At 43.7% G+C, this 25,450-nt stretch overlaps 1 protein-coding gene across 2 annotated transcripts in view; it reads left to right on the top strand.

Moving 5' to 3' along the window:
- The window catches only part of LOXHD1 (lipoxygenase homology PLAT domains 1), a 209,777-nt gene that overhangs the window by 148,873 nt on the left and 35,454 nt on the right, over positions 1-25,450 (top strand). For both annotated transcript variants that reach the window (XM_044292627.1, XM_044292628.1), the window contains exons 24-34: positions 1,494-1,654; positions 3,665-3,980; positions 5,673-5,824; positions 6,510-6,643; positions 7,024-7,172; positions 9,612-9,716; positions 10,702-10,830; positions 14,077-14,241; positions 16,041-16,222; positions 22,782-22,898; positions 24,127-24,289. In XM_044292627.1, coding sequence (XP_044148562.1) covers positions 1,494-1,654; positions 3,665-3,980; positions 5,673-5,824; positions 6,510-6,643; positions 7,024-7,172; positions 9,612-9,716; positions 10,702-10,830; positions 14,077-14,241; positions 16,041-16,222; positions 22,782-22,898; positions 24,127-24,289 — 1,773 coding nt within the window. The remainder of the gene's footprint in view (positions 1-1,493; positions 1,655-3,664; positions 3,981-5,672; positions 5,825-6,509; positions 6,644-7,023; positions 7,173-9,611; positions 9,717-10,701; positions 10,831-14,076; positions 14,242-16,040; positions 16,223-22,781; positions 22,899-24,126; positions 24,290-25,450) is intronic.

Here is a 25,450-nt window from a genome sequence, read left to right as displayed (position 1 = left end):
ACCATAGTGAAGCACAAAATACCACCCCAGCAGAACCAACTACCACAGCGAAGCACAGAATACCACCCCAGCAGAACCAAGTACCACAGTGCAGCGCAAAATACTGCCCCAGCAAAACCAAATACCATAGTGAAGCACAAAATACCACCCCAGCAGAACCAACTACCACAGCGAAGCACAGAATACCACCCCAGCAGAACCAAATACCACAGTGAAGCACATAATAACTCCCCAGCAGAACCAAGTACCACAGTGCAGCGCAAAATACTGCCCCAGCAGAACCGAATACCATAGTGAAGCACAAAATACCACCCCAGCAGAACCAACTACCACAGCGAAGCACAAAATACTGCCCCAGCAGAACCAAATACCATAGTGAAGCACAAAATACTGCCCCAGCAGAACCAAGTACCGCAGTGCAGCACAAAATACTTCCCCTGCAGAACCAAATACCACAGTGATGCACAAAATACTTCCCCTGCAGAACCAAGTACCACAGTAAAGTACAAAATACTGCCCCAGCAGAACCAACTACCACAGCGAAGCACAGAATACCACCCCAGCAGAACCAAGTACCACAGTGCAGCGCAAAATACTGCCCCAGCAAAACCAAATACCATAGTGAAGCACAAAATACCACCCCAGCAGAACCAACTACCACAGCGAAGCACAGAATACCACCCCAGCAGAACCAAATACCACAGTGAAGCACATAATAACTCCCCAGCAGAACCAAGTACCACAGTGCAGCGCAAAATACTGCCCCAGCAGAACCGAATACCATAGTGAAGCACAAAATACCACCCCAGCAGAACCAACTACCACAGCGAAGCACAAAATACTGCCCCAGCAGAACCAAATACCATAGTGAAGCACAAAATACTGCCCCAGCAGAACCAAGTACCGCAGTGCAGCACAAAATACTTCCCCTGCAGAACCAAATACCACAGTAAAGTACAAAATACCACCTCAGGAGAACCAAATACCATAGTGAAGCACAAAATACTGCCTCAGCAGAACCAAATACCATAGTAAAGCACAAAATACTGCCCCAACAGAACCAAATACCACAGTAAAGCACAAAATACCACCCCAGCAGAACTAAGTACCACAGTGAGGCACAAAATACTTCCCCCGCAGAACCAAATACCACAGTGCAGCACAAAATACTGCCCCAGCAGAACCAAATACCATAGTGAAGCACAAAATACCGCCCCAGGAAAACCAAGTACCACAGTGCAGCACAAAATACTTCCCCTGCAGAACCAAATACCACAGTGAAGCACAAAATACCTCTCCAGCAGAATCAAATACCACAGTGAAGTGCAAAACGCTGCTGCCTGCGCCACAGTATTCAAATGTATTGCTGCGATGCAATTGAATTCAGGAGAGCACCTGCTTTTCCAGTTCCCTTTACATCCCCTAGCCCAATTCTTCCCATTATATCCAGTGCATAATGTTTCTTAGTTGCCTTTATATTTCTTTCTCCCCAGTTGTCAATTTTGAAGTAATCGTGACCACCGGCAACGTTCGAGGTGCGGGCACCAATGCCAATGTCTTCATGCAGCTCTATGGAGACTGTGGGAAGACGGAGGAGACCTTCCTACGAAGCCGCTCGAATGACTTTGAGAGAGGAGCTGTTGACATCTTCAAGGTTTACAATATTGAACAATATAGAGCAATCTGATATACATCTATAATTATGAGCCGGTATATACAGTATATAACCAGTATGGTTGTAACCACTCTTCTGATTATTATTCATTAGGTACTGGTTATAGATTCATTCTGGAAATACTGTATATTGCTTTATAATAACTGCTGGGTATCATTATTTTCCCCAGAACCAGTTTTTGGGGGTGGCAAACTGGGCAGTTGCCTAGGGATCCCATCTAGAAGAAGGTCCCTGAGGACAACAAACCCAGAAACAAACTAAAACGTACCTAATACTGTTAAGGGTGGGTTCACACTATCGTTAGGGATTCCGTTATGGCTTTCCGTTATAACAGGGTTATAATGGAATCAATAGACAGAAGGGCGGATGGTTTTGCTGCCCATAGACTTGCATTATGACGGAATGCAAAACTGACGCCTTTAAGAGGCATTCCGTTTTGCTCCGTCCTAATAGAAGTCTATGGGAAAGCATAACGGATCCGTCTGGTTCCCGTTATGCAAGACGGAAAACAAAGTCCTGTCGACAGGACTTTGTTTTCCGTCTTGCATAACGGGACCCAGACGGATCTGTTATGTTTTCCCATAGACTTCTATTAGGACGGAGCTAAACGGAATGCCTCTTAAACGGAAAGCCATAACGGAATCTCTAACGCTAGTGTGAACCCACCCTAACAGGTGTATGGTGGTATTACACAGTTGAGTCACATTATTATAACCACCAGCTAATAGCCAGAGTAACCAATTTGTGCAACACGGACATCAGCTAGACGGACTGGGAGTGACTCAGTAAGGTTCTGGTAGGTTGTCACAGGTATCTGGAGCCATGCTGACTGCAGTGCATCCCACAGCTGCTGGAGGGTGCATGGGGGAGGATCCATAGAGCGAACATGATAATTGAGGTGGTTCCACAGCTACTTAATTGGGTTTAGGTCTAGGGAATTAGGAGGACAGGGTGGTACTTGGAAGTCTTGGTCATGCTCTTCTAACCAATGTCAGACATTTCTAGCTGTGTGACATGTCGCATTGTCTTACTGGAGGATCCCATTCCTCCCCAGGGAAGACAATCAGTATGTATGGGTGTACGTGATCTGCAATGATGGATTCAGACCCAGATCGTTTGAGAGTGCCTTCCTCATGGATGAGTGGCCGAGAGAATGCCACGAAAACCTTCCCCAGACCATAACACTTGTGCTCTTTCCACCACCTTGTGCTCTTCCCACCACCTTGTGCTCTTCCAGCAATGGTTGCAGGGTGTTTGTTCTCTGATGTTTCTTGTCTGACACGCCAACGTCTTAGATGAAGCTAAAAACGTGACTCATCGGAGAAGACAACCCTTTACTAATCAGCGGAGGTCCAATTCCGATACTGCCGTGAAAATTGAAGCTTTTTCTTCTGATGAAACTTTATTAGTAGAGGTGCAGTAACCATTGTCTGCTCTGGAGATCCATACACAGTAGGGTTCTCTGAACTGTTGTGTTAGACACACGTTTGGTGGCCCCTGATTCATTTTGGTGGTGAGCTGCTCAACCCTTCTAGCCGATGTTCACCTCTCGCATCAATGGCACATGGTGCTCTGCAGTTTCCCTGTAATCTTTTCACAATGGTGCCATATGTCCTCTCATGATACACTTTCACCACAGCAGCAGTGTACAGTTCACACTGCGCAGTTTCAGAAATACCGCCACCCTTCACACGAAACGCCAACAATCATCCCTTTTTGCAACTCTGATAACTCACCCCTTTTACCTATGACAGCAACAAGGGATATGTGGCAGACAGCCTATCACACACCTTACATACCTACAAGCCAGCTCAGCACACGTGACTTCCTTCATGAGCTACGCGCTGCAGACATCGAAAGTAGGAAGTTGTCATAATAATGTGACTCGACTGTGTATAAACAGGTAGTATCAAGCTTGGTTTATGTCTTGAATGAATGCATATTCATTGTTTTAACCCCCTCCTATAATGTGACCTTATCTGCTCACAGATAGAGGCATTGGATGTCGGCAAGATTCTCAAGCTCAGGATTGGTCATGATGGTACAGGTTTCGGGGATGGTTGGTTTCTTGAAACTGTTGAGATCAAACGTATCGGAGTACAGATGTTGCCAGTGGCCCAACCACCTGACAAGAAGAAGACAAAGACAAACAAGAAGAAGAAATCCAGCAAAGAAGAAGACGTGGAGGTTATGGCGCAGGAAGTGGTGGAGTTGTACAAGTTTGAGTGCAATAGGTGGCTGGCCCGAGGTGAAGCTGATGGAGAAGTGGTGGTAGAACTTCTTCCACAAGATGCCGGACTTGAAGGTAACTGTCTTCAGACTTTTCATAAAAGTCAGATAATCACTTTCACATTGGGCTCTAAACTAATTCCATGTAACAGCATTCTTAAGACTCTATGTGCCATTGCTATTATTCCTACTAGACGTTGGGGTGTGTACTTGCACAGTCTGACACTGTCCAGTGAGTGCTCTCAATGGCTGACTGTGCAGGGACATCCTCCCTCTCCCAACTGGTAAAAACCAGAAGGACCTTTATATCTGATGACAATTCATTCATATATTTCTAGCTGTAATAATAGAGGAATTACACAACATTGAGTTATTATAATAGATGTTCCAGAATTGTTATTGCATGGGAAATACAAGTAGTTACTAAAACAGAGATGTCAGGTGGTGGGTCCTTCCCCTCATATACGGTTACTTTAACATAGCCTAAATTTCCCATGGTGCCTCAACCTTTGCAGAGAGGGCAAATTCCCATCACACTACAATTGCTCTGCTCTGACTAGGGGCAGCAATTAATAGACCAGTGATACAGATTTAGCCTGTTTCCCCTGCCTACTGCTTTTTATAGTTCTCTCACTGCCTGCACTTACAAGCAGGAGGCAGGGAGAGCAGTGTGATGCTGCAGTGCATAGGATACACAGAAAATTCTGCACACAGCACACACAGGTAGTATAGACAGGCAGTATTCAATGTATGGACTTAGTATATCACTGCACTCCTGGTCTCCTAGAAAAAGGATGAAAATATATACTTAACAGCACTCCATGCACAGAACTGTAATCTATGGGTTCTTTTAAATGGCACAGTTATAAGGCAGACAGAGGCACTTTTGTTACGTCTTTACAAGACAGCACTCCACAGGAGGTCATGGTACAGTAGCAAATGTTGCAAACACATATTCAAATGGTCTCTTAAAGGTACAGTACACTTATTGGTTTCTGTCTCTTAAATGGGTTGTGCCACCATCAAACGTTATTTTAATATAATTCAGTATGAAAAACTAGTTACTTTTGTAATTTGCTAGCAGTTAAAAATGCTGTAGTTGTGAGATATTCTCTTTACTTTATTATAGGGAATTATCTGCAGCAGAAAGGACACCATTATAGGGAGAGGGCTGCAGCAGAGCTGTGCTAGGGAGAGAGATGCAGCTGATAAGTCACGCCCCCTGAGATGTGATAGGGAGAGAGCTGCAGCTGAAAAAACAGAGCCCCCGAAATGTGATAGGGAGAGAGCTGCAGCAGAAATGACACACCCCATGACCTGTGATAGGGAGAGAGCTGCAACAGAGAGGACAGGGCCCCCTGAGCTGTGATAAGAAGAGAGGTGTAGCAGAAAGGACACACTCCCTGAGCTGCCAGACATGGCATAAACCCTTTAAAGGACACGTTAGTCTTGACGGTTACACACCTGTAGATGGCACATTACAGAGGCACATTAAGCTTAACTGCACTCATGTAGAGGTTGTAGAGGCATAGTCCTTACAATTAGATACAGCCCATTTACAGTTACCATCCAATCTTCAACCACCCCTGAGTATGACCCATCATCCCATCTTTCTTGCAAAGTATTGTTCCTTTCAGATTCATGGGAGGCCTCTGTTGCCCTTATATACTTACTGTAATCAGATCAGCACAGCAGTCCCAGTTATCATTCAGATACGTGGAATACAAAGCAACGTGTGACCTTGAGGCCTTTACGTTTGTTCCTCCAGAGAACACTTATGAAATCCACGTATTTACCGGAACTGTGTGGGGAGCTGGAACCGATGCCAATGTATACATCACTATTTATGGGGAGATCGGGGACACCGGTGAACGGCACCTGAAGAAGTCCAACCGCCTAAATAAGTTTGAGAAGGGACAGGTATTGTATCATTTAGAACCAACGCTCTATGGCATGGTGGATGATGGACGAGTTGTCAAGTTTAACTCTATCCAGTTTGGCCAGTATGGCCTAATGGTAGCCCAAATCTGACTTTGGCAACACCTGCATTGAATCTGTATGGTCAACCCATCCCTGTGGGAGTTTTTTTCACGCTCCATACCATCTGTAACCTGCTGTAAGTGACCACTAAGCATTACACAGAGGATAACAGAAATTTTTGCTGGATCCAGAGATATACCTACCATATTGGCAGACCATGCAACCTCTGTGGAGCCCTTTTAGAGAGGGAGCCCAGCCCTGGTAGACTGGGAGAACATGTGAAAGATTCTCCTCACCAGAGGAACTACATTGTGTTCAAGCTAGAAGATGGGGAGTTGGTCAATGAAAGGGTGTGAAGGGTGAGACGAGCAACAAATCTTCTGTCATGGGTCACAACATAAGGTACTATAATGGAGGCCCATTTTTTTTTTTTTTGCTGTTGGGCTCTTTCTGTTTTATGTGCCCTGCATGGTGGGCCTTCAGGACCTAATTTTTCTAGAAGATCTAAACTCTACTAAAGGGGTCCAAATAGGGGACCACCTTCTATTACATCTATTCGCTGTACTAACTTGGAAACGAGTAGCATAATGTATACAATCATGTCTTTCTTTTCCATTTACTGTAGGAAGATGTTTTCAGCATCAGCGGCATAGAGTTAGGTGAACTGAAAAAGTTGAGAATTCGTCACGATAACTCAGGGGCAAACGCTGCTTGGTTTCTAGAACGAGTCGAGATTATGGATATGAAAAATGAAACAAAGTAAGTATTAATAACGATTTTGAAGGCCTCTCCAACCATGGTATGGATCTTTGTTGAACATCTGCGACTGCAAAATGTCTAGTAGTCCATCACACTTGGCATCTGAGGGAATGATAGATGAGCAAATTTTCTGGACTTTCTGGACATCTTCTAGATACTTAGGAGATATTGAGACAGTTGTGTAATGTTGTAGCCCCAGACTGTGGGACCCTGGAACCTAAGAGGATTCAAAATGTCCCTCTACCACATAGGAGATGACCTCCTATAAATGACTAATATTATTAGGGGGAACCCAGTTAGAGATTTGGAACTGGGGCCTACAAATTTACCCCTCTGGATGTCTGACAATGATACCAGTCTATGCTACTTTGTCCATGCAGATACTTTTTCCCATGTCAAAGATGGTTGGCAGCGGATGAAGATGATGGACAGATTTCTCGGATGCTTGTTCCAGTTAATGAAGCGTTTATGAAGAAAGATGAAGACGGGGAAGAGCAATCTCTTGCAACGCTGGGATTGGAACAGAAAGGTTTGTGTACTTTTGTCTTAGCCCAAAAGCCCCCAACTTCCCTTTCATGTAATGGTTATGTTAAAGAGATCACAATATTGATGGCCTATCCTTAGGCACCACCGCAGATCAGCTTTTGAACGAGGTCCATTTTAGTCTTGAGTGAACTTGTGGTTTCAAGTTCAGTGTCCAAGGTTCGGGTTATCTAAGAATTCTGTTATGGATTCCGCTACTGCGGTAGCAGAATCAATAAAGGGATTCTTAGATAAACCGAACCTTGGATGCTGAACTTGAAACCACAAGTTCGCTCAACACTAGTCCATTTGTCTAAGCCCCAGCTCTCTGTAAGTACATGGCCACAGATGGAGGGGACAATTTATCTTCCAGATTTGTGTTCTTGCTTCTCTTATTCAGGTTTCAGTGCTGTTTTAATGACTTTCTCATCAGTGTCCCACTTACCCGGACCAACCCGTTTCTGCGATTCATCCTTGGAATTTCATGTATTTTAATGATGCTGTCACCATTTCGGCAGCAGCGCTCTCCCAAGACTCCAATTTACAGCAGTAACATATGGTCTGTGATCTAAATATGGCTCTGAGGGGACTTACACAGATTTCTTTATGCTCCGAGTCTGTAACTACAAGTCTGAGCATTGAATTCACTAGCTAGCTTACTGCTAACACCAACCTCGAGCCATCTGGCGCAATGGTCGACACGCGTTGCCTGGGCGGATGTAGTCCTATATTAATATACCATAACATTGCTAATACATGTGTTAGGAAATCACATCTGTAACATGAATATTATGACTGAATGATTTTTGTATGTTAGAATGGACGATGGTTATGTTTGTAGGATCCCCAACTGGATGAGGCTGTGATAGAATATATGTAAAGTCCCATTGGTCTGGAAGTCCTGCTTATGCAAAAAGCCTAGTCATTATATTAGAGTGCGCTTTTGCAAGGTAGGCCAAGAGAGAATTCTTTACCAGGAAAACACCATTCCCGTGAATAAAAGCTGCCAGAAAAGCAACTTGGCTAAGAACTAACTTCTAAGGGTAAAAAGTGTTGAATTATTACAAAAGGTTGAGGACCATTTAAGGGCCATGCTTGGACAAAGTTAGTAAAATTAATGCATGCCTACCACCGTAGACTGTACTGCCCGTGGTTTGTATAATACAGGATGTAACTTAAGATCAGTACAGGATAAGTAATGTATGTATACAGTGACTCCACCAGCAGAATAGTGAGTGCAGCTCTGGAGTATAATACAGGATGTATATGTAGGATCAGTACCTAGGTGCTTTGGTGCCCACAGTAGAAGAAACTAAATATAGAGTTTCCCAACTTTCTACATAACATAAATTATATGTTTTCCTGTAGCTGCTAATTTGAGGAGCTCACTGATTTTTACATCTCTAATTGAGCTCAATAAGTGCATATGCAGTGAGCGCCCCCTAGTGGTGGCAGAAAGAATAAAAACTCACTGGATTTTTTCCTGAACTGCACTGAGGGTTTCAAGGACCTAAGTTGCTCCTGAAAATGTCCATGCATTTTATACACTGCAAAGTGGTGCTCATGGTGGAAATTACTTTAAAATCCACGTGATTCCTCAGCTGTTGGTGGTGTGGGCAATATAAGGCCAGTAGGTATCAGGTGCCTAGCTCAGGGTTTCCACTTAATTTGCACCCATCACACTTGCCTTGGGCATTTCTCCTCCTGTTGCTCCAGTGTTCTCAAGGGACTGATGCACAGGCATTAGCTCCACTTCAGCCACGTGGAACTGACCCTTTTTCCCAGCTTTTCACCTGCCACACTAGTCACATTGCCAGACATCATTGCTGCAGGACAATTTCCATCACAGCAGCCATCACTGTGACCATTGCATCGGGTCACTGCTCCACATTTTTCTGGGCCTGGTTTGTGTCTTGTCTTTGGTGCACCCCTGGCCACTTGATCTGCTTCTGGCCCTCCTGTACCTCTATCATACAAACTGCACAAATATTCTGGTGCACAACCCTGGTAGGGGGATGCACACAGCCCCCCCCCCCCCCGCACGATAGTACCAGTTCTCACAGGGGACACTCTATTTAGCTGCTGCAGCATCTACGACTGACTGGTACTCACCCCCAGTGGCGCAGTTTGAGTGTATGCCATGCGGCTCATGTCTGCACTCTTCATCGGGCTGGCACTGACCCCAACACTGTCCTCTACGAGCAAGTGATGCTCCGACTGCATCACTGTTTGTCAAGGGGGTCCCCACTATCTTCACTGCACTACGTCTCCATAGAGCAGTATTATATTTGCATTGATGGCATTGATTATTATTATCACCTTGTCTTGTATGCTGATAGCGGTATTGCTGGGGCGGACAGAGGAGGGCTCTCTGTCACTCAGTATGTAGGGGTGCACTTTAAGTCTATTGGATATTATACCAATATGTTATGTTTTTCTCTCACAGCCAAATCTACTACATACACCGTCCGAGTGAAGACCGGAGACAAGAAGAACGCTGGCACAGATGCCAATGTATTCATAACTCTGTACGGAGAGAAGGACGACACTGGTACGCAGCACCCATGCTAACGCGTTTTCTGTATCTCTGTATGCTGTATTACCGTATAAACCTCAGAGTGTCAGCTCGGTGGGGAAAGGGGAGAAATATTCAGGTTTTGTAGTCTTCTGCTGGTTTTATCTCTGTCTCCCTCTGGTCATAACTTATTGCACGTTCAGCCAGCAGCTCTTCCTTCTGACCCCCGTATACACGCACCCCCGGCTCATCCGAGAAAACGTGTTCTCAATTTGAAAAGGGGCAAATTAGTGTCTTTTTACATTGGGATCCAATCGAGGCTAAAGCAATTTAGTTGGTGCTTGTATGAAAAGCCTTGTACACAGACTGCTGGATGGTGAATGGAGGATGAATGATCTTTACTACGATCATTCATCCCCCATAATTTAACAATATGATCGCAGCACATCTCCTGTTTACACGGTGAGAGGTGTCACCAGCCAGTGATCATAAACAATCGGATCAGCTTGTTTTTCGGCTTGCTGATTCACATGGACGAATTATGTCCATTCCCGATAATTGGCCTGATCATCTGAATGTATAAGCCACAGCCTAGGAGTGGGTAATATAATCATAAGACAGAAAAAATCACCTGCAAAAATAAATGTAGTGAGAAAAAAGTGTAATAGCCGTAGATTGTAGATTACCCTGGGGCCCAGGAAAGAATCTTCGACATATATTTTGCCTATAGCGTCTTCAACAGAAGTATCTATTATATCGTATACGGTTCACCTATCGCTTTAAAAAGCTATATTTGAAACGTATGATGAGGGCTCAGTCTCCTAAACCACAAGCTAATGCTGTGTAATGTTTACTGCAGTGAACAGTAGGTATATGGATACAACTGTAACAAACCTTCAGCTGTGAGAAGTATTAGGTCTGCATTGAATTTCATCCTCTGGATATAAACATGAATGTTTCTTTATTGCCACTGAAGCCAGAAGTGCTACAATACGGCTCACACGCTGTGCTTTCTTCTTAGGATTTATGAATCTAAAAGCCTCCAAAACCAACAAGAATAAATTTGAAAGGGGGAAAATCGATGTATTCACAGTGGAGGCTGTAGATATTGGGTCACTGAAGAAAGTAAAAATTGGCCATGACAACAAAGGTATGAGAAATCTATCTATCTATCTATCTATCTATCTATCTATCTATCTCCTATCTATCTAACTGGTCGTCATCGGTTATGCGTTGGTATACCTTGGAACTGTATAACTCCTTATAGAAGATTTTTACCTATAATTTATTTTATGGTCAGCAACTGACATAATACTATTTAATTCACTAATATGGAACTTGATAGGTTGCTGTAATCCTCCACAAGACGGACGTTTTTATAGCAAGTCATCAGTTTAGTACACCAAAAAGACGGGACTTGATATGACGCTGTGCAGCTATAGCCATTTATGAGGAAGTTATTCATTTTAAGACCATTTATTATATGTTTTGGGAATTTTTTATTTACAATTTTTTATTTATAAATATCACGGTATCTGATTCTGGGATGAGATAAGGTACAACATTTATGAATTGCCGGTGACATAATATGTCATGATTTGTATACACATTAATATAACAAGATTAAGTCCTCATGCACACAACAGTATTTTTTAGCGGTCCGCAAAATGGGGTTCCGTTGTTCCGTGATCCGTTTCCGTTTTTGTTTCCGTGTGTCTTCCTTTATTTTTGGAGGATCACCAGACATGAAGGAAAGTAAAAAAAAGTCTAAGTCAAGTTTGCCATGCAAATGATAGAAAAAAAACGGACGCGGATGACAATCTTGTGTGTCTCCGCGTTTTTTCACGGACCCATTGACTTGAATGGGTCCGCGAACCATTTTCCGTGAAAAAAATATACAGGTTATATATTTTTGACGGACTGGAACCACGGATCATGGACGCGGATGACCAACGGTGCATTAGCCGAGTTTTGAAAGTCAATGACTCCGCAGAAAATCACGGAAAATGGAACAACGGACACGGAATGAAACAACGGTCGTGTGCATGAGGTCTAAGGAATATATATTGGGATTGGAATCTTGGTTTTAATTGTTTTTTAATAAATATAGTTTGTACTGATCAAATCAGTCTGTGTTCATGCCACACCAGAGACACTGCCTGTCCCGAAAAAAAAGTTGCCACCTGGATTTAACTAAGCAAATAGTTATGAGCCTCCTATTGGATAATTACTGCAGGGGCGATTATCTTTCAGCTGGCAATAAGTTATTTAACCCCAACTGGTGTAATGTGTTGCTTCTCATTTCTTAAACAATCATGTCGAAAGACACATCTCGTGGTCGTGGAAAAGATGTTAGTCTGTTTGAGAAGGGTCAAATCATTTTGCATGCATCAAGCAGAGAAAACATCTAAGGAGATTGCAGAAACTACTAAAATTGGGTTCAGAACTGTCCAACGCATTATTAAAAACTGGAAGGATAGTGGGGACCCATCGTATTCGAGGAAGAAATGTGGCAGGAAAAAAATCCTGAATGATCGTGATCGGCGATCACTTAAACGTTTGGTGAAACTGAGGGCTATATTTAATAGTGAAAGTAAGAGCATTTCCACACGCACAATGCGAAGGGAACTCAAGGGATTGGGACTGAACAGCTGTGTAGAAAACCACTAATCAGTGAGGCAAACCAGAAAAAAAGGCTTCAATTTGGTAGAGAGCATAAAGATTGGACTCTGGAGCAATGGAAGAAGGTCCTGCGGTCTGATGAGTCCAGATGTACCCTGTTCCAGAGTGATGGGCGCATCAGGGTAAGAAAAGAGGCAGATGAAGTGATGCCCCCATCATGCCTAGTGCCTACTGTACCAGCCTGTGGGGGCAGTGCTATGATCTGGGGTTGCTGCAGTCGGTCAGGTCTAGGTTCAGCAGCAGTATGTGCTCCAAGAATGAGGTCAGCGACTACAGGAACATACTGAATGACCAGGGTATTCCATCAATGGATTTGTTCTTCCCTGATGGCACGGGCCGATTCCAAGATGACAATGCCAGGATTCATCAGACTCAAATTGTGAAAGAGTGGTTCAGGGAGCAGGAGACATCATTGTCACACATGGATTGGCCACCACAGAGTCCAGACCTGAACCCCATTGAGAATCTTTGGGATGTGCTGGAGAAGGGTTTGCGCAGCGGTCAGACTCTACCATCATCAATGCAAGATCTTGGTGAAAAATTTATGCAACACTGGTTGGAAATAAATCTTGTGACATTGCAGAAGCGCATCGAAACAATGCCACAGCGAATGCGTGCCGTAATCAAAGCTAAAGGCTTTTTTTTTTGGTGGTGACTTTTTTTGGGACAAGCAGTGTATTATCTACCTATCTATCTATCTAAAGCAAAAATCTGGCAGCACTACATCCAACTTAAACAAAAAAGGGTGCACGCCCGAAGGGACTAGACTATTGCCCAATACACAAAGTAACAAAAAGGCAGCTCTTCAAAATCAGTAAAAAATGAAGAAAATGCTTTTATTCACCCATGTGGATACGCAACGTTTCGGCTCAACACTAGAGCCTTTCTCAAGCCTTTCTCTAGTGTTGAGCTGAAACGTTGCGTATCCACATGGGTGAATAAAATAATTTTCTTCATAAAAATGATTTTGGAGTGCTGCCTTTTTGCTACTTTATCTATCTATGTATCTATCTATTATCTATCTATCTATCTATCTCATATGTATCTCGCTTGAGAAAGGCCTTATTGTGCTGGGATGAAACGTTGCAGTTCACCTATCTATCTATCTATCTATCTATCTAAAGAAGTCCCCTTTTGGGGATGTTTAATGCCGCCACAATGGTCCGTCCTCCCAGCATTTACCAGTTCCTGGCAGGATAGAGGAGCGACGCGACCCTGGGCCCTTTGTGTGTGAGAGAGCCCTGTGCAGGCTCATATCACTCAGTGAGAATGGAAGATGTCTGATGGGACCTTTCTTTCTCATGGGCTGTAGACAGGAGGCCAGCAGACCAGCTCTGTACATTAAACATCTGGATGAACAGGTATCTCCTAAGATGTTCCTGATCACCCCACATTCCCTTCTCCCTTGCCTCTTGTCTGGAGTGTTATTTGCCCTAAATTCCAGGGACAGACCAGTTTCTTCTACTTTGCTTTAGTGTCCTGAAGTGTGAGGTAATGTATTCCTGCAGGTTATTTCAGGTAATGTATGGGTCCTGGGTCACATTTATCAGCTACATTAATAGTGGCTTTGAGCAGCTGCCTGGGGTGGGAGAGTGTTTTGGAAGCAACGCCCTGTCAGCTCCTCGGACGCTTCCTCAGCTAAGTTTATCATGTTGGGTTTGGCTGATGACTCTGGATCTGACTTCTCTAACCGCCTTGTGAATTGTTTTTTTAGGCAGCTCTGCTGGGTGGTTCCTTGATTGGGTGGAAGTTGATGCCCCTTCACTTGGACAACGTTTGAAATTTCCGTGTGGGCGGTGGTTGGATAAAACTGAAGATGATGGAGCCATTGAGAGATACCTGTTTCCTTCAGATCTCCAGACTGAACAGTATACGCCTTGTATGTAGAGTCTTAAGGATTTGTGTTGACCTCTGAAATGTAGAACCTTCTTGGTTATCTGTTAGAGAAGCCACTCTGTCCATGGGCACTGTGTGACATAGAGAAGCCATACTGTCCATGGGCACTGTGTGACCTACAGAAGCCATAATTTCCATGGGCACTGTGTGACATAGAGAAGCCATACTGTCCATGGGCACTGTGTGACCTACAGAAGCCATAATTTCCATGGGCACTATGTGACATAGAGAAGCCATACTGTCCCTGGGCACTGTGTGACCTACAGAAGCCATAATTTCCATGGGCACTGTGTGACAGAGAAGCCATACTGTCCATGTGTGCTGTGTGACATAGAGAAGCCATACTGTCCATACGCACTGTGTGACATAGAGAAGCCATACTGTCCATAGGCACTGTGTGACATAAAGAAGCCATACTGTCCTTATGTGCTGTGTGACATATAGAAGCCATACTGTCCTTATGTGCTGTGTGACATATAGAAGCCATACTGTCCATGGGCACTGTGTGACATAGAGAAGCCATACTGTCCGTGGGCACTGTGTGACATAGAGAAGCCATACTGTCAATGGGCACTGTGTGACATAGAGAAGCCATACTGTCCGTGGGCACTGTGTGACATAGAGAAGCCATACTGTCCGTGGGCACTGTGTGACATAGAGAAGCCATACTGTCCGTGGGCACTGTGTGACATAGAGAAGCCATATTGTCAATGGGCACTGTATAACACTGTATAGAGAAGCCATACTGTCCATGGGCACTATGTGACATAGAGAAACCATACTGTCCATGGGCAGTGTGTGACATATAGTAGCTATCCTGTCCATGGGCACTATGTGACATAGAGAAACCATACTGTCCATGGGCAGTGTGTGACATATAGGAGCTATCCTGTCCATGGGCACTATGTGACATAAAGAAGCCATACTGTCCGTGGGCACTATGTGACATAGAGAAACCTTACTGTCCATGGGCAGTGTGTGACATATAGAAGCTATCCTGTCCATGGGCACTATGTGACATAGAGAAACCATACTGTCCATGGGCAGTGTGTGACATATAGAAGCTATCCTGTCCATGGGCACTATGTGACATAGAGAAGCCATACTGTCCGTGGGCACTGTATGACATAGAGAAGCCATACTGTCCATGGGCACTGTGTGACATAGAGAAGCCATACTGTCCATGGGCACTGTGTGACCTACAGAAGCCATAATTTCCATGGGCACTGTGTGACATAGAGAAGTCATACTGTCCATGGGCACTGTGTGACCTACAGAAGCCATAATTTCCATGGGCACTGTATGACATAGAGAAGCCATACTGTCCATGGGCACTGTGTGACATAGAGAAGCCATACTGTCCATGGGCACTGTGTGACCTACAGAAGCCAAAATTTCCATGGGCACTGTGTGACCTAGAGAAGTCATACTGTCCATGGGCACTGTGTGACCTACAGAAGCCATAATTTCCATGGGCACTGTGTGACATAGAGAAGCCATACTGTCCATGGGCACTGTGTGACAAAAAGAAGCCATACTGTCCGTGGGCACTGTGTGACATAGAGAAGCCATACTGTCCATACTGTCACATGTGTCCATACATAATTAAAACACAATAGTGATTGATATAATCCTCCAGAATAGGATTTTACCTGTGTATTCCCGGGATTCCAATGCAGTGGATTCCAGTATATATGTCTTGTACATGTTTGTATTTCAGTAATGGCTCTTCGTTGGCAGTGCTGATAATAAGAGGCCGACATTGTACTTTTATCTCCCCAGTCGTTCCTTATGAGATCACAGTTTATACAAGCGACATATTTGGCGCTGGGACGGATGCCGATGTTTTTATCGTTCTTTATGGCAGAGATGGCATCTGCACTCAGCAGAAATCCCTGTGTGTCAACAAGAGGGAGCGCCGGATGTATTTCGAGAGGAATTCCGTGGACCAATTCATAGTGGAGGTACATTTTCCTATATAATGACCTGTATTTAAATTAAAGGGGTTTCCTTTTTCCATCCACATCCTTTAAAATAATAATTTATGAAGGTTGCTGTAATTCTTTTATCTTTATTGCTCCTATCTCCCGTTCTGGGCAGTGGTCACATGACTATGTCCATGCAGCTCTTTCTTATTTCCTGTGATGCTATGTCCATGGGCGGGGCAGTGATAGGGTAGTGTCTATGTAACTAGCTGTGTGGGAGGAGCTATAAACTAGCTGGATGTTAGGGGCAGTGCTGGAGCTCTGACAGAGGAAGGAGAAGTGCATCATGGGTTTGGTTGGATACAGCAACAGGAAGTGCTACATACAGGATGGAAACAAGCATTGGGATTGGTTTACATGGTGAAAACGGGGGAGGAGATTCCAAATTAACCCTTTGGATACTGGAGGTTTTTTAGTTTTTCTTTCCTGTCTTCATAGAGCAATAACTTTATTATTTTTCCGTTCTAATGCCATCACTTAATATGGCATACAGTGTAGTTGGAAGTGGGAAAAAAATTCCAAATGGGTTGGAATTGGAAAAAAAATGCAATTCCGACAAAGTTTTATGGGTTATGTCCCTATGGTGTTCCCTATGTGGCAATAGTAACCTGTGCACTTTATTCTCTGGGTCACAGAAAAAAAAAGTAAAATTTGAAAATAAATTCTGACCCCCATAACTTTTTTACAGTTATGTCCACCGAGATCATTGTTTTGCGGGACGATCTGTAGTTCCTATTGATACCATTTTGGAGTGTGTGACTTTTTGATCACATTTTATTCTTTTAAAGGGTTATCCCATTTCACGAAACCCCCCCCACATGTGCCGGGCCCCTCACCAGTAATATACTTACCCCGCACCCCGCTTCCAGTGCCTCTCCTGGTCCCTGCACCACTGCTGCTGCTTTTCCCTGTACATGGATGAAAACATCCGATGTTGAAGGAAGCAGCCAATGGCAGGTGGGGATGGGGACGAGCCTCCCTAGCGTCACCCACGATGCTAGGGAGGCTCGTCCCTGTCCCCACCTGCCATTGGCTGCTCCCCCCGATACCCGATGTTTTCATCCGTGTACAGGGAGAAGCAGCAGCAGCGGAGCGGGGACCATGAGCGGCGCCTGGAGCGGGGTAATTACACTGAACAAAAATATAAACGCAACACGTTTTGCTCCAATTTTGCACGAGCTGAACTCAAAGATCTGAAACATTTTCTACATACACAAAAGACCCATTATTCTCAAGCTGAACACATCCCAGTTCTGGCATGGCCAGCATACTCACTGGACATGTCACCCATTGAGCATGTTTGGGATGCTCTGGATCGGCGTATACGACAGCGTGTTCCAGTTCCTGCCAATATTCTGCAACTTCGCACAACTATTGAAGAGGAGTCGACCAACATTCCACAGGCCACAATCAACAACCTGATCAACTCTATGCGACGGAGATGTGTTGCAATGCATGAGGCAAATGGTGGCCACACCAGATACTGACTGGTTTTCTGACCCCCCTCCAGTAAGGCAAAACTGTTCACATTTCAGAGTGGCCTTTTATTGTGGGAAGTCTAAGGCGCACCTGTGCAATATTCATGCTGTCTAATCAGCACCTTGATATGCCACACCTGTGAGGTGGGATGGATTATCTCGGCAAAGGAGAAGTGCTCACTAACACAGATTCAGACAGATTTGTGAACAATATTGGAGAGTAATGGGTCTTTTGTGTTCAGCTGTGTGGAGCAAAACTGAAAGTGTTGCGTTTATATTTTTGCTCAGTGTATATTACCGGTGAGGGGCCCGGCACATGTTGTTGTTTTTTCTTGAAATTAGATAACCCCTTTAAAGGGAGTCTTTCACCTAATCTGAGCGTTTTAGACCGCTCAGATCAGGTTATAGACTCTTTAACCCTCATTACGATCATACCTTTCTCTTATGTGTCCCTCGCCCAGATAATGAAAATAATACTTTTTAAACTTATGCAAATTACCTTCTGAAGGTGCCCAGGTACGGCGTTACTGGGCGATGTGCCCAGAAAAACACACCTCCAGCCGGCGGACGTCACGAGCGGCACCAGAGGACGGCGGGCTGGGAACTGGCCCGCACCTGCGCACTGCTCTGCCCATTATGGGCAGATGAACAGCTTTTCATATTGCGCATGCGCCGGCCGGCTGTCTTTAGTTGGTCCTCACGTGGAAGAGCGCACTTGTGGGTTTTTCGGTTTTTACATGTCGTGGTCACGTTTGGTCTAACGGATTAAATGCCAGTGATTGGCTTTATTGCCGGGCGCAGACATTAGCCACGGGCCTCTGCTTTTTAAAACAGCAGAAACTGGCCGGCTGTGGCACCTGCTGCACTCGCGAGTGCACGCCATATTTAAAGACCCTCCCAGCACTGTACATGTACGGCACTGGGAGTCTAAGGGTTAAAAAAACATGGGGAAGATGTACATGACGTAAGCAACTACATGAGCAAACCTGCTAAAGACCATAGTAATCCCAGAAAAAACCTTTTAAGGTAGAAATAAAAAGTAAAATTGCTGTGCTCAGACATGGCTGACATCGTGTGGGGGCCCAGTTTTACCTCCTGTCTAATGGACTTTAACCCTCTGTGTATCTTATACCCTAGCCTGTTTAAACCGCCTAAATTGCAAATTATGTATGGGTTCACAAGCCATAAAGATGCAAATGTCTCCATCGAGTATCATGCTGGGCGTGGTAGTTGTAATGAAAGGCTGCCAGGACATGCTTGGAGTTGTAGTTGTAACAACAGCCCCCCCCTCCCTACTTCCCATTGCCAGAGTGGTAACATCCGCATTACACTATCCGACCCCCTACACGGCTGAGAATATGTGGTGTATATTTAATCATCTGGGGGAATTTCACTTCCCAGATTCGGATGTAAAAAAAAAAAAAAAAAAGGGGGGGGGGGGGTCATTATCAGAGTCAATATTGTAAGAACATGTCACAGCCGAGCACCGTCATTCCTCTTCTGTCACCATCAGCAGACTTTCCGCTCAGCTGTGTTTCCATCTCCTCTATTGGCTGGATGCACTGTATACCCCATGTGAAGAATTTCAGGAATTCCAAGCTAATGGCAATTGACATCGGCTATGTGGTAGCCATTAATAACAGCGTGTTCCTCCTCACTGACCTAAAACTACATCAGATGTTCACAAAAGTCCTAAAAGTGGGTAAAGATAACCGTATAAAACAAACGAGTCAAAAATATTAGACTTGTCATTTATTTATTGAGGAAAATGATCCAATATGTGAGAGGCAAAAGTATGGGAACTTTTGCTTTCAGTATCTGCAACTAGATAGTCCCAGTCCTGCACATCAGCTTGGAGGACTTTTGGCCCATTCCTATGTACAAAACAGCTTCATCTCCGTTATGTTGGTGGTTTCCTACCATGAATTGCTCTCTTCAGGTCCTTCCACAACATTTCTACTGGATTAGAGGTCACAGATGGGATGAGATTTTTATGCTAGAATGCAGTGATTTTCTTTCTCTAAGCATAACGCTTCTCATTTAAACTGAAAAGTTCTATTTTGGTCTCATCCATCCAAAAAATACTCTTCCAATTGCCTTTTGGCTTGTCCAGGTCATCTTTAGTAAACTACAGATGGGCAGCAATGTTCTTTTTGGAGAGCAGCAGCTTTCTTCTTGCAATCCTGCCATGCATACCATTGTTGTTCTGTGTCCTCATGAATATTAACAGTAACTAATGTGAGAAAGGTCTTTAGTTGTTTAGAGGTTACTGTGGGTTCCTTTCTGACTTCACAGACAATTACACACCTTTCTCTTGGACTGATCTTTGTTTGTTGATCACTACTAGGGAAGGTAATAATGGTCTTGATTTTCCTCCATTTGTACACAATCTGTCTGTCTGTGGATTGGTGGAGTCCAAACTATTTAGAGCTGGTTTTAGAACCTTTCCCAGTCTGATGAGCATCAACAACTCTTCTTCTGAGGTCCTCTGAAATCTACATTGTTTGTGCCATCATACAGTTCCACAAACCTGTGTTGTGACGATCAGACTTTGACAGATCCCTGTCTCTGTACAACAAGTCGCCCGCTCACACCTGATTGCCATCCATTGATTGAAACACCTGACTCTAATTTCACTTTCACATTATCTGCTAATCCTAAAGGTTTGCATACTGCCACTCGCAGACATGTGATATTATACCCATTTCCTTAATTAATAAATGGCCAGGACTAATATTTTTGACTCATTGGTTTTATTTGGTTATCTTTATTTACTTGTGTAGAATCTGATGTAGTTTTAGGTCAAATTTATGCAGAAATATAGAACATTTTAAAGGGTTCCCAAACTTTCAAACCTCGCTGTAAATTAGGTATTGTTATGTAGATATTGGTCATTTGTTTTATCAAACTTGGTGTAGTTATGGGGTTTAAAAGTAATTTGTGAAGCTGTCCACCATGCTGCACCTTTCTACCACTCTTCTATTATCCCTGCCTGCTAATGTCCATGTGACAACCTATAGTTACCAATCCTTTCGCATCACAGGTTATCACTTCTCCTGTGCTGCACCTATATTCTAGAATGTGTTACCTTCATAAAGTTTCACTGACACCCTTTGCTGTGGCAGGGCAAGTCTCTCAAGACTGTCCAAATATAACAAAATAGTGTAATTAATCAATAATTAATCGATTAGTAATTTCCAAGGTTTTCTTGTCTTAAATTATTAAAGAGGCTGTCTCGGGACGAGTCCTTCTCCAGACATCCACCCTGAGGACGGAAAGCATTGCATGCTGGCCAAATGAATGGCTGATCATGCAATAAATGGATAGGCCAGATCCACTAGAGGCAGAGCCACTCTTGTATAGTGTCTCTCTGATCTGGATCACAAGTGTTATTGGAAACAGTCAGCAAGCTTGCTATCAGGTGCATCTCTCAAAATACTTAAAGGGTAACTGTCATATTTTCATTAAAAAAAAACTATTTTAGCATATGTTACTGCTGCAGCAGCATTATGCATAAAGCAATCTTCAGTTTCTTCACATACCACTGTTTTCCTTACTTACAGCTGTTTAAACATTTACAATATGAGGACCTTCTCAAGATGGCTCCTCTGCCAGTTCTGAGGCCAAAACTGCTTTCCCTCACTTCCCATACACACTTGCTGTAGCCAGCAGCTCCCTACCAGCTAATCAGATCGGATTACTGAGAGACACGCCTCCTTACTCTGAAGCCTAATGCAGGCATGCAGTGTGAAGGACCGCCCCTCTGTCTTCTGTTTATACTAAAAGGAAGACAGAAAAGCCCTAGCAACAGTCTTTTAAGGGAGCAGTGGAAAGGGACAGAGCACATTAATGAAAGCTGTTATTATAAGGTAATTACAGATCTTTTGACAATCATTGACAGACTAACTCAGGTATACATGCCTAGCTCTAATAAACAAATACATTTAAAAAAAAAGACAGTTACCCTTTAATGCAAGGGGAAATCATTCTATCTGCTCTTGGTGTGATGGAAATCTGCTCTCCATGTACTGACTTCATGCTGAGCTTGTGGTGGGATGGTTCTTACTCACAGCAGTCAACTGAGCTGCAGTGTAAAGGACAGAAGAAAACAGGAGGTGGATATCAGACGACCTAATACTCTAATAGACATTGAGTTACTGAGGGTGATACGGATGATGTCTGTGTGACGTGCGTGTTGCTGTTTTTTTTTTTTTTGCGGACCTATTGATTGCAGTGGGTCTTTGAACCACATTTTGAGGCCAAGTGTAGGACCTGTTCTATGTTTTACAGAACAGACATAGGGATGCAGAAAGCACACAGAAGACATGTCCGTTCTGCAAAAAATACACCATGTCCTATACCAGTCCGCAAATGTGGACCATGGACCCGTTGAAGTCACCCACTCCAGAGGGGCTCAGGCTGAATTTGGCATGTCTTTAGACACTTTTGGCTACCTGTTGGTTGGCTTACTTGGTGCCAAAAATGTACAGCCAAATGTTTGCTGCACATTTACGCCTGTAAGGTCACGCCCATTTCCTGGTTAACCGCTCCCTCTTGTGGAGTAAGCCACAAAAAGTGGCTTAAAATGCATAATAAATGTGGTGCAAAGCATGGACGCCAGTTTTTGTTGGCACAAATTAAGCCCGCAGCCGAGATAAGTTTACCTAATGTGCCGTATATTACATGATCATCGCTGTATACTTCTGCTCACCTTAGAAAAAGCCACAGCTAACAACACATCGTGATGTCACCTTAACTTTTTCCTAGACGACAAACTCCGCTCTGCTACATTTATATGGATTCGGAGCAGATCAGTGTAGAAAGCTTCTGTCACAGTCAGGCGGAAACCCAGTAACGCAGTGATAATAGGCTGCCTGTTGAATTATTCAGCGCTCCCTGCCAGTGATAATCGTGCCCGGAATGTAATGCGAGTTTACACGTGGCACGACTGACACCTTCGCGTTACTTCTGTTCTTATACTGTGCTGAAATCAACTTCCACTTGACCCATATAGTGCCCAATGTCCGCCTCATTGACTCCTGTTCTCATCCGTCCTGCAGCTCGAGGACATTGGCGATGTGATTGAAAAGATCCGTATTGGGCACAATAGCACGGGCATTAACGCTGGGTGGCACTTGGACAGAGTGGAGGTTCGGAGACTTTTGCCCAATGGAAAGGTGAGTTATAAAGCACTGACACCATATTGTACTTTTCACTTTTCTTATTTGCCTTTATGTTATTTTTTGTTACTTTTTATCCTCTTTTGTTGCCGTTTTTGGCTCCTTAGTTGTATAATATTTTCATGTTTTCAATGCAAACTACTCACTATGCAGTGTAGACAGGTCCTAAGCCTAGTACTGTATATCCACCCCTGAATGTAGTGTACTTATAGATTTTTTGTAGGCCGTATGGTATTTTTCATAATTTTATGCAAAACATATCATTGTGGCCACTAGATGGCGCTCTGAATATATGAATACATATGTAATGTCCTCCACCCCAAATGGTTGTAATCAAAGAAATACAGGGGTAGAGACATCGGGAACCATACAGACATACATGCATATATATTACTGCCAAACAGTGCCATAGAACCATATTATGCCCAGCATAGAGCCCACATAGTGCTGTACTTTGCCCAGATAGTCATACAGTGCCCTCATAGTGCCTTAATTTGCCCACATAGTCATATATTGCCCGCATAGTGCTATACTTTGCGCACATACTCATACAGAGCCCACATAGTGCCTTACTATGCCCACATAGTCACACAGTACCCACATAGTGCCTTAATTTGCCCACATAGTCATACAGTACCCGCATTATGCCATTATGACATACATAGTGCCTGCATAGTGCCATACTTTGCCCACATAGTGATACAGTACCCGCATGGTACCATACTTTGTCCACTTTGTCATACAGTGCCGCATAGTGCCGTACTTTGCCCACATAGTCACACAGTACCCGCATAGTGCCTTACTTTGCCCACATAGTCATACAGTACCTGCATTATGCCATTATGACATACATAGTGCCTGCATAGTGCTATACTTTGTCCACATAGTGATACAGTACCCGCACGGTACCATACTTTGTCCACTTTGTCATACAGTGCCCGCATAGTGCCGTACTTTGCCCACATAGTCATACAGTGCCCCAAAAATGCCAAACATGACACAAATAAATAAGGCATCTAGTAGAAGATCAATAACTCTGAAACAGCAAAATAGAATATTTAGAGGCCATGTCTGAGAGGACAACCCTGGAGATCTTCTTCTCTGGTCATTTTGGAACTTCTGTTTAACCAATTGCATTTTGAAGACATTTTTGAAGATTCCTTAGACAATTATGAAGAATGACTACTGACCATAACTGACTAAATGTTTCTTTACCATGGCTCAGGGCTCACAGACAATCACCTTCCCCTGTGAACGGTGGTTGGCAAAGTCTGAAGATGACGGAGAAACCATCAGGGAGCTTGTCCCATCAGACATCTTCACTGAAAAGCTCACGAAGGACGGGACTTTGAAGCAGATAGAAATGGAGGTTGAAGACCCTCTGGAGAGTAAGAACATGAAATCAACATTTGTAGGGGCATGAGAAGACCTGCAGTATAAAATGGAGCATGCAGTCTCAGATATTTGTCTGTGACGTTTTTTTTGTAAGAGGTTGTCCACTTTGGACATCCCTGTTCTATATGGTTTCTTAGGGAACATGGCAGAAATGGATAGAAACTACTGGGAATCTTCACACCCTTCTATTATAAAGTGAAGACCTGACAGGGATAGAGACTCCTTATCTGGAGGACCCCTGGGTCATCGGTGATAATAGCTGAGGAGAGCGATGGGGGGATGTTGACCCAGCAATACTCCAGAAACAACTGGTCCATAGGGGAAAGAGGTCTAAAGGAGGGGAAGGGGCAGGGAGTTTAGACACATACATACAACACAATACATACACACAACACACATGTACAGCACATACTGTATACAGTGCATACACACATGTAATGCGTAACCTGTCCCTACTGTCTTTTCCTACTGAGTCTTTCCCTTACCACCGCCATGTCTGCATTCTGGATTCAGGACATAGCAGTGCTGATTTTGATGTTGTGATATCCCCCACTCCATAGAAATGAGTACCTTTCCAGCCCTGCTTGTTCACCAAATAAAATCCATCTTTATTCCAGACATTTAAAAGATGTTACAGAAACTTGAGCCATTGATACGGTTTGCGCATTTTGATATGGCAGGTTATGACTAAGACCTTGTGTCGAAACACGTAAAACGTATCAATGGTTCAAGTGTCTGTAACATCTTTTAAATGTCTGGAATAAAGGTAGATTTTATTTGGTGAACAAGCAATGCTGAAAATTTACTCATTTCTGCAGACAAGTCCTATCCTGGGAGTTCTGTGTATGCGGTTCACAAGAGGCAGTGGAGCTGAAAATATATTACCGTAAGCGTTTTATCCCCCACTCCATGTCCACTCCCCTATATAGATAAAGACACACTATGGCAGAGCTCCCCTGATCATAACTGAACAGACGACAGGTTCTTACAGCAGCAGAGGCCTCATATACAGTGCCTTCAGACCCTTTCACTTTTTTTTCACGTTTTGTTATGTTGCAGCCTTGTGCTAAAATAAAAAAAAATTATGAAGTTTTCTCCATCATTCTGCTCTTAATACCTCAGAATGAGAAAATGAAAACAGAATGTAAGAAATC

This window comes from Bufo gargarizans, chromosome 1, assembly GCF_014858855.1.
Source record: "Bufo gargarizans isolate SCDJY-AF-19 chromosome 1, ASM1485885v1, whole genome shotgun sequence".
Lineage (NCBI taxonomy): Eukaryota > Metazoa > Chordata > Amphibia > Anura > Bufonidae > Bufo > Bufo gargarizans.
The sequence above is the reverse complement of the archived record's forward strand: the minus strand, read 5'-3'. Positions and strand labels throughout refer to the sequence as shown.